Source organism: Pristiophorus japonicus, chromosome 7, assembly GCF_044704955.1.
Source record: "Pristiophorus japonicus isolate sPriJap1 chromosome 7, sPriJap1.hap1, whole genome shotgun sequence".
Taxonomy (NCBI): Eukaryota; Metazoa; Chordata; class Chondrichthyes; family Pristiophoridae; genus Pristiophorus; species Pristiophorus japonicus.
In genome coordinates, this window is record NC_091983.1 from 60568857 (window position 1) to 60583397 (window position 14541).

A 14541-nucleotide genomic window follows, 5' to 3' on the forward strand; every position below is an offset into this window, starting at 1 on the left:
GCACTGTCCAAAAACTGCCGAGAGGTTTCACTACCAGAGCCGCAAGATGTGGGTATGGGACCAGATCGGATTCCACACAGGGGTGAGTGCAAGTAGTTGCTGTTGCTATACCTGGTCGGTTATTTGTTCATTATCAATATATTGTTTGTGATAATAATGCATGTCTGTTAGAATAAAGCTTAATACGCATCAGATGATGACTAAAGGACGATTAGCCTTAACCGCACGACACTGATTCAGTTTTGCCTCACCTTGGTGGTGGCTTCCATGCTTATGGTGACCTGTGCTGGCCCCCCGCATTCATGAAAATCTACCCGGTCCGCCCCAACACCCGAGCCCCCGCAGCCCTCCTTGGCCTGTGATGATTCGCTGGACCTTGCACCAAGCCATGTAAAGACTCGAAATAGACACTCATTTAATGGGACCTGTCACATGAGTGTGCCCAAATAGTTACTAATAAATCCACTAGGGAATTCAGGAAACACCCATTTACCCAGAGTGGTTAGAACTTGCTACCACAAGGAGTAGTTGAGGCGAATAACATAGATGCATTTAAGAGGATGCTCGATAAGCACATGAGCGAGAAAGGAATAGAAGGATATGTTGATGGGGTTAGATGAAGCGGGATGGGAGGAGACTCATGTGGAGCATAAACACTGGCATGGACACACGTTAGGCCGAATGGCCTGTTTCTGTGTTGCAAATACTTTGCAATACTTTGTAAAGGCCTACATGGGATATAGATGCTAGCTTGAAAGGGACGGGGTGGGGGTAATCTTGACTGAGCCATAGTGTAAAACGGATGATATGATCTCTCTATTTTTATTTCCATTGGAAGTTTTACGGTTTCGTCCAAAGTCAAAATTGTTCCCAACAGCTCTCTGTTCATGTTACACACTTGAAGGCAGACCCATATTCGAACAATATTGGTTTGATCAACTCCTCAATGTTCACATTCACCACTACAAGAAAGGCAGAATTATTATCTGTAATGGCTGTCTCATCAGGAGGTATCTTGCTCGGGAAGCTCATATTGTATCAACATTCACACCAATGACTTGAAAGACTTATTTTGGTATAAAGGGACTGAGATTACTGTTCATCGTAAGTTCATTTGAAAAATGCAGGTCCAAATAAATCATTGTAGCATGACAAAACTCAATCAGAAAAATGGCTGATTGTGTAAATAAAATCAGTGTATACAGTTCCAAAGGAAATCTGAAAAGGGACAAAGAATCTCGAAAGTTATGTTTAGCACTGTTGAATGTACTGAGGAAAGCCAAGTTCTGTATTCATATTTTTTTTAATCAACTTGTTTAACTTCTGTGTACATTGCCTTCTCATCATAAACAATTTGTATGTATAGTCTGTCAGCATACTTCAGGAGTCTAGTATAATCCATGCTATATCGGATATAACTCAGTAGTAAAGGGCAAATCATTAAACCCAAGGAACACTATTTTCATTTTCAGTTTCTAAAAGGTGCAGGGCTGCTTATGGAAACTGCCTTTCAGTGAGCTTCAGTGCAAGGAGGAAGCCTGAATTATAATAGCAACTTTGGCAAAATACCAGCTGCTATTGGCTAATGAGCCATTACAACTTGCATTTATATAGCGTCTTTAACACAGTAAAACATCCCAAGGTGCTTAATCAGACAGAAGTTGACACCAAGCCAACAAGATATTAGGATGTGATCAAAACCTTGGTTAAAATGGTAGATTTTAAGGAGCATCTTGAGAAGTAGAGATGTTTACAGAATGAATTCCAGAGATTAGGTCCTATACGTCTGAATGCAAGGCTGCCAATGGTGGGGTGAAGGGAGTGGGGAATGCACAAGAGGTCAGAGTTGAAGGAGCACAGAATTCTTGGAGGATTGCAAGGCTGGAGAAGATTAAATCAACGGTTTGCTCAATCCGATCGAGACACGTATCTCAACAGAGCACTCCTCCAACTCTTAACGGGGCAATTTCAAAAAAGACTAGACTTTTATGCTAAATAAAACATCTGCAAACTAAGACAACCAACCCAATTGGATGAGCATTCAGCACATTCCAATGCATTGACAGGGTACATTTCACATTTGACAGCACCATTACCATTCGGCAGGCGTCAACTACAGGCAGAAAGTTTTTGCCTGCTTAATGACAGAATCCTGGAGCCTGCTCCACCATTCAATAAGATAATGGCTGACCTTGACCTCAACTCTACTTTCCCACCCGATTTCCATATCCCTTGAATCCCCTAGAGTCCAAAAAACAATCTATCTCAGTCTTGAATATACTTAACGATTCAGCATTCAAAGACCTTTGGGGTAGATAATTCCAAACATTCACAATCCTCAGAAATTCCTCCTCATTTCAATCTTAAATGGCCAACCCCTTATCCTGAGACTATGCCCCCTGGTTCCAGACTCTCCAGCCAGGGAAAACAACCTCCCAGCATCTACCCTGCCATTTCCCCTCAGAATCTTATATGGTCCAATGAGATAAGTCCCACTGTTCTGTTAGGAAAGGAGTTCCAGAATTTTGACCCAGTGATGATGCAGAAGCAGCGATATATTTCCAAGTCAGGATGGTGTGTGACTTGCAGGGGAACTTGAAGATGGTGGTGTTGTAATGCACCTGCTGCTCTTGTCCTTCTAGGCAATAGTGGTCGTGGATTTGGGAGGTGATGTCGAAGCAGCTTTGGCGAGTTGCTGCAGTGCATCTCGGAGATGGTACACACTGCAGCCACGGTACGCCGGTGGCAAAGGGAGTGAATATTTAAGGTGTTAGATGGTATACCAATCAAGCAGGCTGCTTTGTCCTGTATGGTATCGAGCTTCGAGTGTTGTTGGGAGCTGCATTCAACCACCAAGTGGAGAGTATTCCATCACACTCCTGACTTGAAACTTGTAGGTGGTTGAATTGCTTTGGGGAAGTCAGGAGGCAAGTCACTCGCCGCAGAATACCCAGCTTCTGACCTGCTCTTATAACCACAGTATGCAAATGATTCATCAATGTTCTGCTTTTTCATAAATCACCAGCGAGGTGTTCCAGGAAGTGGTGCTGGTGGTATTGCTGTTTAGTTATGTAAACAGTTTGGAGTTGTGGGTGGAAACAAAAGGGTGGATTTTAACTGCAAGCAGGTTTCAGGCAGGTGAGCGCAAAACAATCTCACTGTCAGAAATTTCAGACCCAGGACATTTCAACTCCCGGGCCTCATCTGCTTGCTGCCATTCAGCTGTTCACCAGAAACAGACGGCTAAGTGTCAGTAGTCGAAAGAGAGAAAGAGAAAGAAAGAGAGCATCAAGGAGACTACCCGCTGGCACATAGTTAAGTCACGCAGGGTGTTTGGCAGGGTCTCCCAGGTGGGAAAGGGGAGGCCCAGACACCCCTGCTCCTTCTGGCCCCACAAAGAAAATTCTTACACCTATCTTGAAGGGCCTCTTCTGTCTAGCAGGAAATATACCATAGGTTGCCCGCTCAGGTCCCAGTTAATGATCTGATAGGACCCTGATTAGCAGTTGTGTACGAGATCTCCAGCCGAGTTCAGCAGCTGCCTCAGCCGCCGACAAAACCAGCAGCAATAAAATCACAAACTGGGGATCGGCTCCATTTTAACTGCTTACCTATTCTATTCTCACCCAGCACGGAGAGAGAGAGCGGGAAGAGTGAGTGGAGGGGAGAGGGAGGGAGAGAGCAAGCAAGGAAAAAGAACAGCTAAAGGGGAAAAAGCGAGGGGAGGGAAAGAGTGCAAGGAAAAAAAAGCGACAAAAGGGAAAAGAGCAAGGGGAGGGGGAGAGACTCGGAAAGTTGGGGATTAGGAGATTCAAGTAGATTAGGCAAATCAAATACAAGCAGATCTGTTTATGAAAAAAGAGAGTTCCTACATGATAATTATAAATCATCTGCAGTTTCAGCATCCTTTGAAGGAATGCTTGAGGAAATCCACCATCAGCAATAAAAACAAACACTCGATATTATGGCATTATATACTGATAAATCCATTCCATACCACAAGTTTTTTGGTTTCATTTAAAAGGAAAGGAACAATGCTAAACTAATAGAATACGCTGTTTTCTGTATCTGTTTGTGGAGAATATAAAAATGCTGATTTAGAAAAAAAAACAGGTGCTGCTCAACAGACAAAACATGAACAATATTTTGTAATTTTTTTAAAAAATCCTGTGCTGATAGATATACATGATATTTTGTCTGTACAGTAGAGAATGTTATCCAAAAATACAAATTTTCAAGGTCTCACATGTTCTTCTCAGATGTCTAATCTGAAGTAGCAAATGGCAAGAGCTCCTGTCTGAAGCTACTGCAAATAGCCTTCATTGTTGGTTTTCATTTTCCTGATGGTGCTTAGAGTCCAGTGTTTGGAACTGCTTGGCACCCAGTTGTTCATCGAGGGAAAAAAAATGGAAACCCAGTAACGTTCTTTGCTTTAGAAGAATGGCTTCCCTTTCACCGCTTTGCTTCGGAGGTGTCCTGCAGAACGCCTGAGTCGTCTCCTTTCTTCATGATGCTGCTTCTCAGCCTCTTGTCGCTTCTTTTGTTGTTCAGACTATAAAGGGAAGGTTAAGAGATTTAACAACTTGCATTTCTACAGCACACACAGAAAGGCATCTGAAAGCATTTTACACGGAGGATAGAACAATGGATGTGGAACAGAATGGGAAAAATGGAAAAGAGAGAGAATTAAGACCAGGGATTTCTAGAGGGCAGAAATGTAGGGCCCAAGTTTCCACACGATAAAAAACGGGCGCCCCTCCGAGCTGGGCGCCCGTTTTTCGCGCCTAAAACGGCACCGGAAAAAAAACGCGCGATTCTGAAGCGCCCTGCAGCTCCTTGTCTGTTTGGCGCGGCGCCCAGAGGGGCGGAGCCTACCCTCGCGTCAATTTTGTAAGTGGGAGGGGGCGGTACTATTTAAATTTGTTTTTTTCCTGCCGGCAATGCTGCGCGTGCGCATTGGCGCAAGCGCAGTGTGAAGGAAACATTGGCACTCGGCCATTTTTGTAGTTCTTTGTAGCTGTTTAGTTTTTGAACATTTTTTAATAAAAGCACATTGCCATCAGCATATCAGCACTGAGAAGGCTGCAGGAAGCCTCAGAAAGTTGAGGCAGCCGTTTCCCGACGAACTCCCCCTTTTGCCGTCGGGAAATGGCTCCTCAATTTCTGAGGCTTCCTGCAGCCTTCTGTCTCCTTCCCTCCCGCCGTCTGGAACGGCTTCCTCCCACCCCCCCCCGCTGCGTTCGGTCGGTCGGGCCCGTGATTGCACGTAACACTAATTACAATGCATATATATAAAAAAAAACACTGCAGTATGAATGTCAAAAATTACACCCAAACTATTAGGCTGCAACTACTGACTTATTAAAGATTCAAAGATAAAGTATTGCCAAGGTGAGAACTGCTTTTTCCTAGCTGCAGAAAAACCACACAAATAAAAAACTTAACGATGCAACACCTGCCCTTTTACCTCTTCCCTTCCCACTGCCCTGGGTCCCAAACACTCCGTCCAGGTGAAACAGTGATTTACTTCTTGTACTTGCAATTAAGTACACTGTATTCGCTGCTCACTACGTGGTCTCCTCTACATTGGGGAGACCAAACGCAGATTGGGTGACTGCTTTGCAGATCATCTCCATTCAGTCCGTAAGTGCGACTCCGAGCTTCTGGTTGCCTGTCACTAATTCTCTGATCTCTCTGTCTTTGGCCCCTTACACTGTTCCAATGAAACTCAAGCAACAGCACCTCATCTTTCGTTTAGGCACTTTACAGCCTTCTGGACTCAACATAAAGTTCAACAATTTCAGACCATGACCTCTGCCCACATTTCCCCACCCCTCTTTTTTTTTAAAGCAAAGTCCTCTTTTTGTTTTTCCCATGGCAGCTGGTGATAATTCTGCCATTCACACCCCATCTAGATTCATCTTTTGTTTCTTAACTTGTTCCATTATCATCTCATTTTTGCTCATCATCCATTTTGTCTCTTGATCTCTTCTGCCTTCCACCCAATCAGACCTTCCCTTTAGTTCTTTCCACCCCTCCCCCTTTCAGTGCCCCTGCACTTCCTTAAGAATCTGTTACATCTCAAAGTTTTCCAGTTCTGACGACGGGTCACAGATCTGAAATGTTAACTCTCTTTCTTTCCACAGATGCTGAGATTTCCAGCATTGTGTTTTTATTTCTGATTCCAGTATCCACAGTATTTTGCTTTTGTAAAAAACGTATCGATTAGCAGGACAGACTTTGCATTGTTTTATATGTATATATTTTTTAAATCATCAAGGGCCCGGTCACTTATTTCCTCCAAAAAAAAAGAGGCTTCGATGCCAGATCCTCCTCCACCTCAATATCTCCTTCCCTCCCCATTCACCCAATTTTTTTTTCACAATGAATTTCAGGAGGTTGCTTTAATTTAATAGCAAATGTTTGGCTCAAAGAACAGAACATTTTCTACTTTTGCTTTTCAGTGTTGGCATCAAATGCCAAGTACAGAGCAATGCTTCATCAACTCGTCCAACAAGGCGACTTTATTCCAAACTCAGAAGAGTGCCCCTATTGTACCAGTATGATTTTTTTCCACTCCCACATCAGCTATGAATAACTTCGTGCTGATTTGATGTGAACACTGTAGTTTTTCAAATAACCTCCATGAAAGAAAGAATTTATGTGACATGCATAAGGTGCCCATCTGGGGAAAGCTATGTTATCTAGCATAGAAACACAGAAAATAGGTGCAGGAGTAGGCCATTCGGCCCTTCGAGCCTGCACCACCATTCAATAAGATCATGGCTGATCATTCCCTCAGTACCCCTTTCCTGCTTTCTCTCCATACCCCTTGATCCCTTCAGCCTTAAGGTCCATATCTAACTCCTTCTTGAGTATATCCAACGAACTGGCATCAACAACTCTCTGCGGCAGGGAATTCCACAGCTTAACAACTGAGTGAAGAAGTTTCTCCCCATTTCAGTCCTAAATGGCCTACCCCTTATCCTAATCTGCCACCATTCAGATAATATTCTGCCTTCGTGTTTTTGCCCCCAAAGTGGATAACCTCACATTTATCCACATTATACTGCATCCGCCATGCATTTCCCCACTCATCTAACCTGTCCAAGTCACCCTCAACCTATTAGCGTCCTCCTCACAGCTCACACCGCCACCCAGTTTAGTGTCATCTGCAAACTTGGAGATATTACATTCAATTCCTTCATCTAAATCATTAATGTATATTGTAACGAGCTGGGGTCCCAGCACTGAGCCTTGCGGCACTCCACTAGTCACTGCCTGCCATTCTGAAAAGGACCTGTTTATCCCGACTCTCTGCTTCCCATCTGCCAACCAGTTCTCTATCCACATCAGTACATTACCCCCAATACCATGTGCTTTTGACCTTGTCAAAAGCCTTTTGAAAGTCCAAATACACCACATTCACTGGTTCTCCCTTGTCCACTCTGCCAGTTACATCCTCAAAAAACTCCAGAAGATTCATCAAGCATGATTTCCCTTTCACAAATCCATGCTGACTTGGACTGATCCTGTCACTGCTCTCCAAATGCGCTGCTATTTCATCCTTAATGATTGACCCCAACATTTTCCCCACTACTGATGTCAGGCTAGCCAGTCTAGAATTACTCATTTTCTCTCTCCCTCCTTTTTTAAAAAAGTGGCGTAACATTAGCTACCCTCTAGTCCATAGGAACTGATCCAGAGTCGATATACTGTTGGAAAATGATCACCAATGCATCCACTATTTCTAGGGCCACTTCCTCAAGTACTCTGGGATGCAGACAATCAGGCCCCGGGGATTTATCAGCCTTCAATCCCATTAATTTCCCTAACACAATTTCTCGCCTAATAAAGATATCCTTCAGTTCCTCCTTCTCACTAGACCCTCGGTCTCCTAGTACATCCAGAAGGTTATTTGTGTCTTCCTTCGAAGACAGAACCAAAGTATTTGTTCAATTGGTCTGTCATTTCTTTGTTCCCCATTATAAATTCACCTGAATCCAACTGCAAGGGACCTACGTTTGTCTTCACTAATTGTTTTCTCTTCACATATCTATAGAAGCTTTTGCAGTCAGTTTTTATGTTCCCGGCAAGCTTCCTCTCGTACTCTATTTTCCCCCTCTTAATTAAACTCTTAGTCCTCCTCTGCTGAATTCTAAATTTCTCCCAGTCCTCAGGTTTGCTGCTTTTTCTTGCCAATTTATATGCCTCTTCCTTGGATTTAACACTATCCTTAATTTCCCGTGAGCCACCTCCCCCATTTTATTTTTTACTCCAGACATGGATGTACAATTGTTGACGACGCCTCATGTGCCCAGGTTCTGAGCAGATTTCCATCGTTGTTCGAGCCAGGCATTGGAAGCTACTTGGGGGCGAAAGTGCAAATCCATTTGGTTCCTGGTAAGCGACCCATCCACCACAAGGCACGGGCAGTACTGTATCTGATGCGTGAGAAAGTGGAAATTGAGCTGGACAAGCCGCAGCGAGAAGGCATCATCGCGCCGGTGGAATTCAACAAATGGGCTAGTTTGATTGTCCCGGTACTTAAAGGTGACAGCACGGTCAGAATTTGTGGGGACTATAAAGTAATGATTAACCATTTTTCACTACAGGACCAGTATCTGTTACCCAAGGCAGACGACCTATTTGCGACCCTGGCTGGAGGGAAGACGTTCCCACAAGTTGGACCTGACCTCGGCCTACATGACGCAAGAGCTGGAGGAATCTTCGAAAGGCCTCACCTGCATCAACACGCACAAAGGTCTGTTCATCTATAACAGATGCCCATTCGGGATTCGGTAGGCCGCAGCAATCTTCCAACGGAACATGGAGAGTTTGCTAAAGTCGGTCCCTCGCACCGTAGTTTTCCAGGACGACATACTGGTTACAGGTCGGGACACCATGGAGCACTTGAAGAATCTGGAAGAGGTTCTTAGTTGGTTGGATCGCGTGGGACTCAAGTTGAAATGCTCGGTGTGTTTTCCTGGCACTGGGTCGATTTCTTGGGAAGAGGAATCGCAGCAGACAGCATCAGACCCACCGACACCAAGACGGAAGCCATCAAGAACGCACTGAGACCACAGAATGTGACGGAGCTGCGGTCATTCCTGGGACTCAACTACTTTGGTAATTTCCTACCCGGGTTAAGCACTTTGCCAGAACCCCTACATGCGCTACTGCACAAGGGAGATGACTGGGTATGGGGGAAATCACAAGAGGCTGCATTTGATTAGTGAAGACAAATGCAAGTCGCTTGCAGTTGGATTCAGGTGAATTTATAATGGGGAACAAAAAAATGGCAGACCAATTGAACAAATACTTCGGTTCTGTCTTCCAAATGTACTAGGGGACAGTAGGTCTAGGGAGAAGGAGGAACTGAAGGATGTCCTTATTAGGCAGGAAATTGTGTTAGGGAATTGAAGGACGATAAATCCCCGGGGCCTGATAGTCTGCATCCCAGAGTACTTAAGGAAGTGATCCTAGAAATAGTGGATGCATTGGTGATCATTTTCCAACAGTCCATCGACTCTGGATTGTTCCTATGGACTGGAGGGTAGCTAATGTAACACCACTTTTTAAAAAAGGAGGGAGAGAGAAAAGGGAGAACCAGTGGATGTGGTGCATTTGGACTTTCAAAAGGCTTCTGACCAGATCCCGCACAAGAGATTGGTGTGCAAAATCAAAGCGCATGGTATTGGGGGTAATGTTCTGTAGTGGATAGAGAACTGGTTGGCAGACAGGAAGCAGAGAGTCGGGATAAACGGTTCCTTTTCAGAATGGCAGGCAGTGACTAGTGGAGTGCCGCAGGGCTCAGTGCTGAGACCTCAGCTCTTTACAATATACATTAATGATTTAGATGAAGGAATTGAGTGTAATATCTCCAAGATTGTGGATGACACTAATCAGGGGATCAAGGGGTATGGCGAGAAAACAGGAATGGAGTACTGAAGTTGCATGTCCAGCCATGAACTCATTGAATGGCGGTGCAGGCTCGAAGGGCTGAATGGCCTACTCCTGCACCTATTTTCGATATTTCGATGAAGTTCATCCATGTGATCTTTAAATGTTTGCCATTGCCTATCCACCGTCAACCCTTTAAGTATCATTTGCCAGTCTATTCGAGCCAATTCACGCCTCATACCGTCGAAGTTACCTTTCCTTAAGTTCAGGACCCTAGTTTCTGAATTAACTGTGTCACTCTCCATCTTAATAAAGAACTCTACGATATTATGGTCACTCTTCCCCAAGGGGCCTCGCACAACAAGATTGCTAATTAGTCCCCGCTCATTACACATCACCCTGTCTAGGATGGCCAGTTCTCTAGTTGGTTCCTCGACATATTGGTCTAGAAAACCATCCCTAATACACTCCAGGAAATCCTCCTCCACTGCATTGCTACCAGTTTGGTTAGCCCAATCAATATGTAGATTAAAGTTGCCCATGATAACTGCTGTACCTTTATTACACACATCCCTTATTTCTTGTTTGATGCCGTCCTCAACCTCACTACTACTGTTTAGTGGTCTGTACACAACTCCCACTAGCGTTTTCTACCCTTTGGTATTCTGCAGCTCCACCCATACCGATTCCACATCATCCAAGCTAATGTCCCTTCCTTACTATTGCATTAATTTCCTCTTTAACCAGCAACGCCATCCCGCCTCCTTTTCCTTTCTGTCTATCCTTCCTAAATGTTGAATACCCCTGGATGTTGAGTTCCCAGCCTTGGTCACCTTGGTGCCATGTCTCCGTGATGCCAATGACATCATATCCGTTAACTGCTATCTGCGCAGTTAATTCGTCCACCTTATTCCGAATACTCGTCGCATTGAGGCATTGAGCCTTCAGGCTTGTCTTTTTAACACACTTTTCCCCTTTATAATTTTGCTGTAATGTGGCCAGTTTTGTTTTTTGCCTTGGGTTTCTCTGCCCTCCACTTTTACTATTCTCCTTTCTATCTTTTGCTTCGGCCTCCATTTTATTTCCCTCTGTCTCCCCACATAGGTTCCCTTCCCCCTGCCATATTAGTTTAACTCCTCCCCAACAGCATTAGCAAACACTCCCCCTCGGACATTGGTTCCGGTCGTGCCCAGGTGCAGACCGTCTGGTTTGTACTGGTCCCACCTCCCACAGAACCAGTTCCAATGTCCCAGGAATTTGAATCCCTCCCTTCTGCACTACTCCTCAAGCCATGTATTCATCTGAACTATCCTGCGATTCCTATTTTGACTAGCACATGGCATTGGTAGCAATCCTGAAATTACTACTTTTGAGGTCCTACTTTTTAAATCACTTTCGTGGTATTGACGACACTTGGGGTAGATTTTTGTCATCAATGCCCAGGTGGTAATCTGGCAGATTGCCCATCTAGCCCATGGTCTCTATATCTTATCCAATTGGCTACTGATAGAGGTTTGCGATTTTCTCAAAGGCAGTTATCAGTATCGGAACAGTGGCATTCAAGGAGGAGATCCGGAAGGCTCAGGCCAAACATGTGCCCTTAAAGAAAAAGGGTGGGAATAACAATTCTAGAGCATCCTAGATATCTAGGAACTTACAGGGGAAGATAAAGAAAAAAAGGAAAGCTTGTATCATATACCAACCACTAAATACTGTAGAATCTTTGGAGAAATATAGAAAGTTAAGAGGTAAAATTAAAAAGGATATTAGGAATGCTAAGAAGGAGCATGAAAAATTCTTGGCTAGTAAAATTATGGAAAACCCAAAGATGTTGTATAAATATATTAAGAGTAAGAAGATAACTAAAGAAAGGGAAGGGCCTATTAGAGACCATGAGGGTAATCTTTGTGTGGAGGCAGATGATGTTGGTATGGTTCTTAATGAATACTTTGCGTCTGTTTTCACAAAGGAAAGGGGCAATGCAGATACGGCTATAGAGGAGGAGTGTGATATTCTGGATGAAATAAATAGTGAGAGGGGAAGTATTAAGGGGTTTTGCAGCTTTGAAAGTAGATAAGTCCCCAGGCCCGGATGAAATGCATCCCAGGCTGTTGAGCGAAGTAAAAGAGGAAATAGCAGAGGCCTTGACCATCATTTTCCAGTCCTCTTTGGATCTGGGCATGGTGCCAGAGGACTGCTAATGTAGTACCCTTGTTTAAGAAAGGGAAAAGGGATAGGCTGAGTAATTACAGGCTGTCAACCTAACCTGTGGTGGGAAAATTATTGGAAAAAATCCTGACAGACAGGATTAATCTACATTTGGAAAGGCAAGGATTAATTAGAGAGAGTCAGCATGGATTTGTTTAGGAAAGATCGTGTTTGATTAACCTCAGTGAATTTTTTGAGGAGGTAACGAGGCTAGTGCGTATGATGCAGTGTATATGGACTTTAGCAAAGCTTTTGATAAGATTCTACATGGTAGACTGGTCACGAAGGTTAAAGCCCATGGGATCCAGGGCAAAGTGGCAAGTTGGATCCAAAATTGGCTTAGGAGGTAGGAAGCAAAGGGTAATGGTTGATGGATGTTTGTGTGACTGGAAGGATGTTTCCAGTGGGGTTACGCAGGGCTCAATACTGAGTCCCTTGCTTTTTGTGGTATAAATCAATGATCTAGATTTGAATATAGGGAATATGATTAGGAAGTTTGCAGATGACACTAAAATTGGCTGTGGTTGATAATGAAGAGGAAAGTCATGGACTGCAGGAGGATATCAATCTACTGGTCAGGTGGACAAAGCAAATGGAATTTAATTCGGAGAACTCACTTTAGGCCACTTAAAAGTGTAGATGAACAAAGGGACCTGGGAGTGTTTGTCCCTGAAAGTAGCAGGCCAGGTGGATAAGATGGTTAAGAAGGCATACAGAATGCTTGCCTTTATTGGCCAATGCATAGAATACAAGAGCAGGGAGGTTATGCTTAAATTGTATAATACTGCATGCAGTTCTGGTCGCCGTATTATAGGAAGGATGTGATTGCACCGTCTCTAGTGCAGAGGAAATTTACTAGAATGCTGCCTGGAATGGAGAATCTTAGCTATGAGGACAGATTGGATAGGCTGAGTTTGTTCTCACTGGAACAGAAAAGGCTGAGAGGAGACCTCTGAGGTCTACAAAATTTTGAGAGGCCTGGACATAGTGGATACCAGGGGTCTATTTCCCCTGGTGGAGGGGTCAATTACAAGGGGGCATAGTTTTAAGGTGGTTGGTGGAAAGTTCAGAGGGGATTTGAGGGGAGGTTTCTTCACGCAGAGGATTGTAGGGGTCTGGAACTCACTGCCTGGTAGGGTGGTGGATGCAGAAACCCTCATCACAATTAAAAGGTGCTTGGATGGGCATTTGAAGTGCTGTAACCTGCAGAGCTGGTAAGTGGGATTAGATTGGATAACCTCTTGTTGGCTGGCGCAGATACGATGGCAAGTACTGCAGGAAATCGAATACGGCCAGGGTGATCTCCTGGGCTAGTTTTGATTGCCTTGATGGGTCGCAGAGGAATTTTCCCAGATTTTGTTCCCCCCACAGTTGGCCTGAGTTTTTAAATTTGTTTTTTGCCTTTCCCAGGAGATCACATGGCTCCAGTTGGGGTGGGGTGTAGAATGTTTCGGTGCAAGGGGTGTCACATTTGTGTGGGCGGACTGGTCGAGCCGGGTGCTCTTTACCTTTCTGCCATTGTTCATGGGTTTATATGTAACCTTCAGGGCTGCTGACAGAGGGCCATGTGGTTCTTTGTTGGCCAGTGCAGACACGATGGCAAAAATGGCTCCTTCTGCACTGTAGATTTCTATGTTATGCAAGATACTAAAGGGTTCGTGCTCGATCTCAAACACAATGGTGACAGGTTATATGTACCGGATCAGAGTATTCTTTACTAGAGGATGAAACTGAAACTTCACGAAAAGAGATTATTGGAAGTTTGACTTGAATGTTGACTGCAATGTCCACACAAATTCACTGTATATCACATGACCTGGGTGACAGTTCAAGCAAACCAATCTGCTGAACTGGCTCAAAATAATAAATATCCGTTTTGCAGTGGTCAATCTGAGGTTAGTGCCACAAATCCCAAAGAAAATCCCAGAACACAGAAGAAATTTTTGGAGTGAGATATTTACATTTAAAGAGACCAACTATAATCCCGATGAAACACATGGGGGTGGAAATTCGGTACCGCCCATTTTGAGGCGTTAATCCAGGCAAAGTACAATGTATTAAAAAGGTTTGCACCTCCTGCCGAGAAATATGCTTGAATCAGACCAAGAGCTGAAGGGGGCGCTAAATCATCCGTGACACACCTGACCTAGGGGAGCGCTACTAAAAATCTTCGCACTAAATTTGGGAAACCATCGCGCATGCTCCGAAGTCTGATTCACATCCTGGAGAAAGCAGAGTCTTAAGGCACAGCAAGGTAAGTAAGTGCATGCGCAGCTCCACCTCCTCACTGTCTTGAGAGCGAGAAAATGGAAGAGCAGGGAGGAAGGCAATGAGTGCACTGTTTCTCGGCCAATGCCCCCGAGGGCTTGCTTGAGGCAGTGGAGACACGCAACAATGTGTCACAGCCTAGAGGGGGACGAAGGCCACTGA

At 44.3% G+C, this 14541-nt stretch overlaps 1 protein-coding gene across 2 annotated transcripts in view; it reads right to left on the minus strand.

The window, feature by feature from the left end:
* Nucleotides 1–1284: 1284 nt before the first annotated feature.
* nol10 (nucleolar protein 10) overlaps nt 1285–14541 on the minus strand; it is a 102146-nt gene continuing 88889 nt past the window's right edge. For both annotated transcript variants that reach the window (XM_070884985.1, XM_070884986.1), the window contains exon 21: nt 1285–4552. In XM_070884985.1, the coding sequence (XP_070741086.1) occupies nt 4433–4552 (120 nt within the window). In that variant the 3' untranslated portion in view covers nt 1285–4432. The remainder of the gene's footprint in view (nt 4553–14541) is intronic.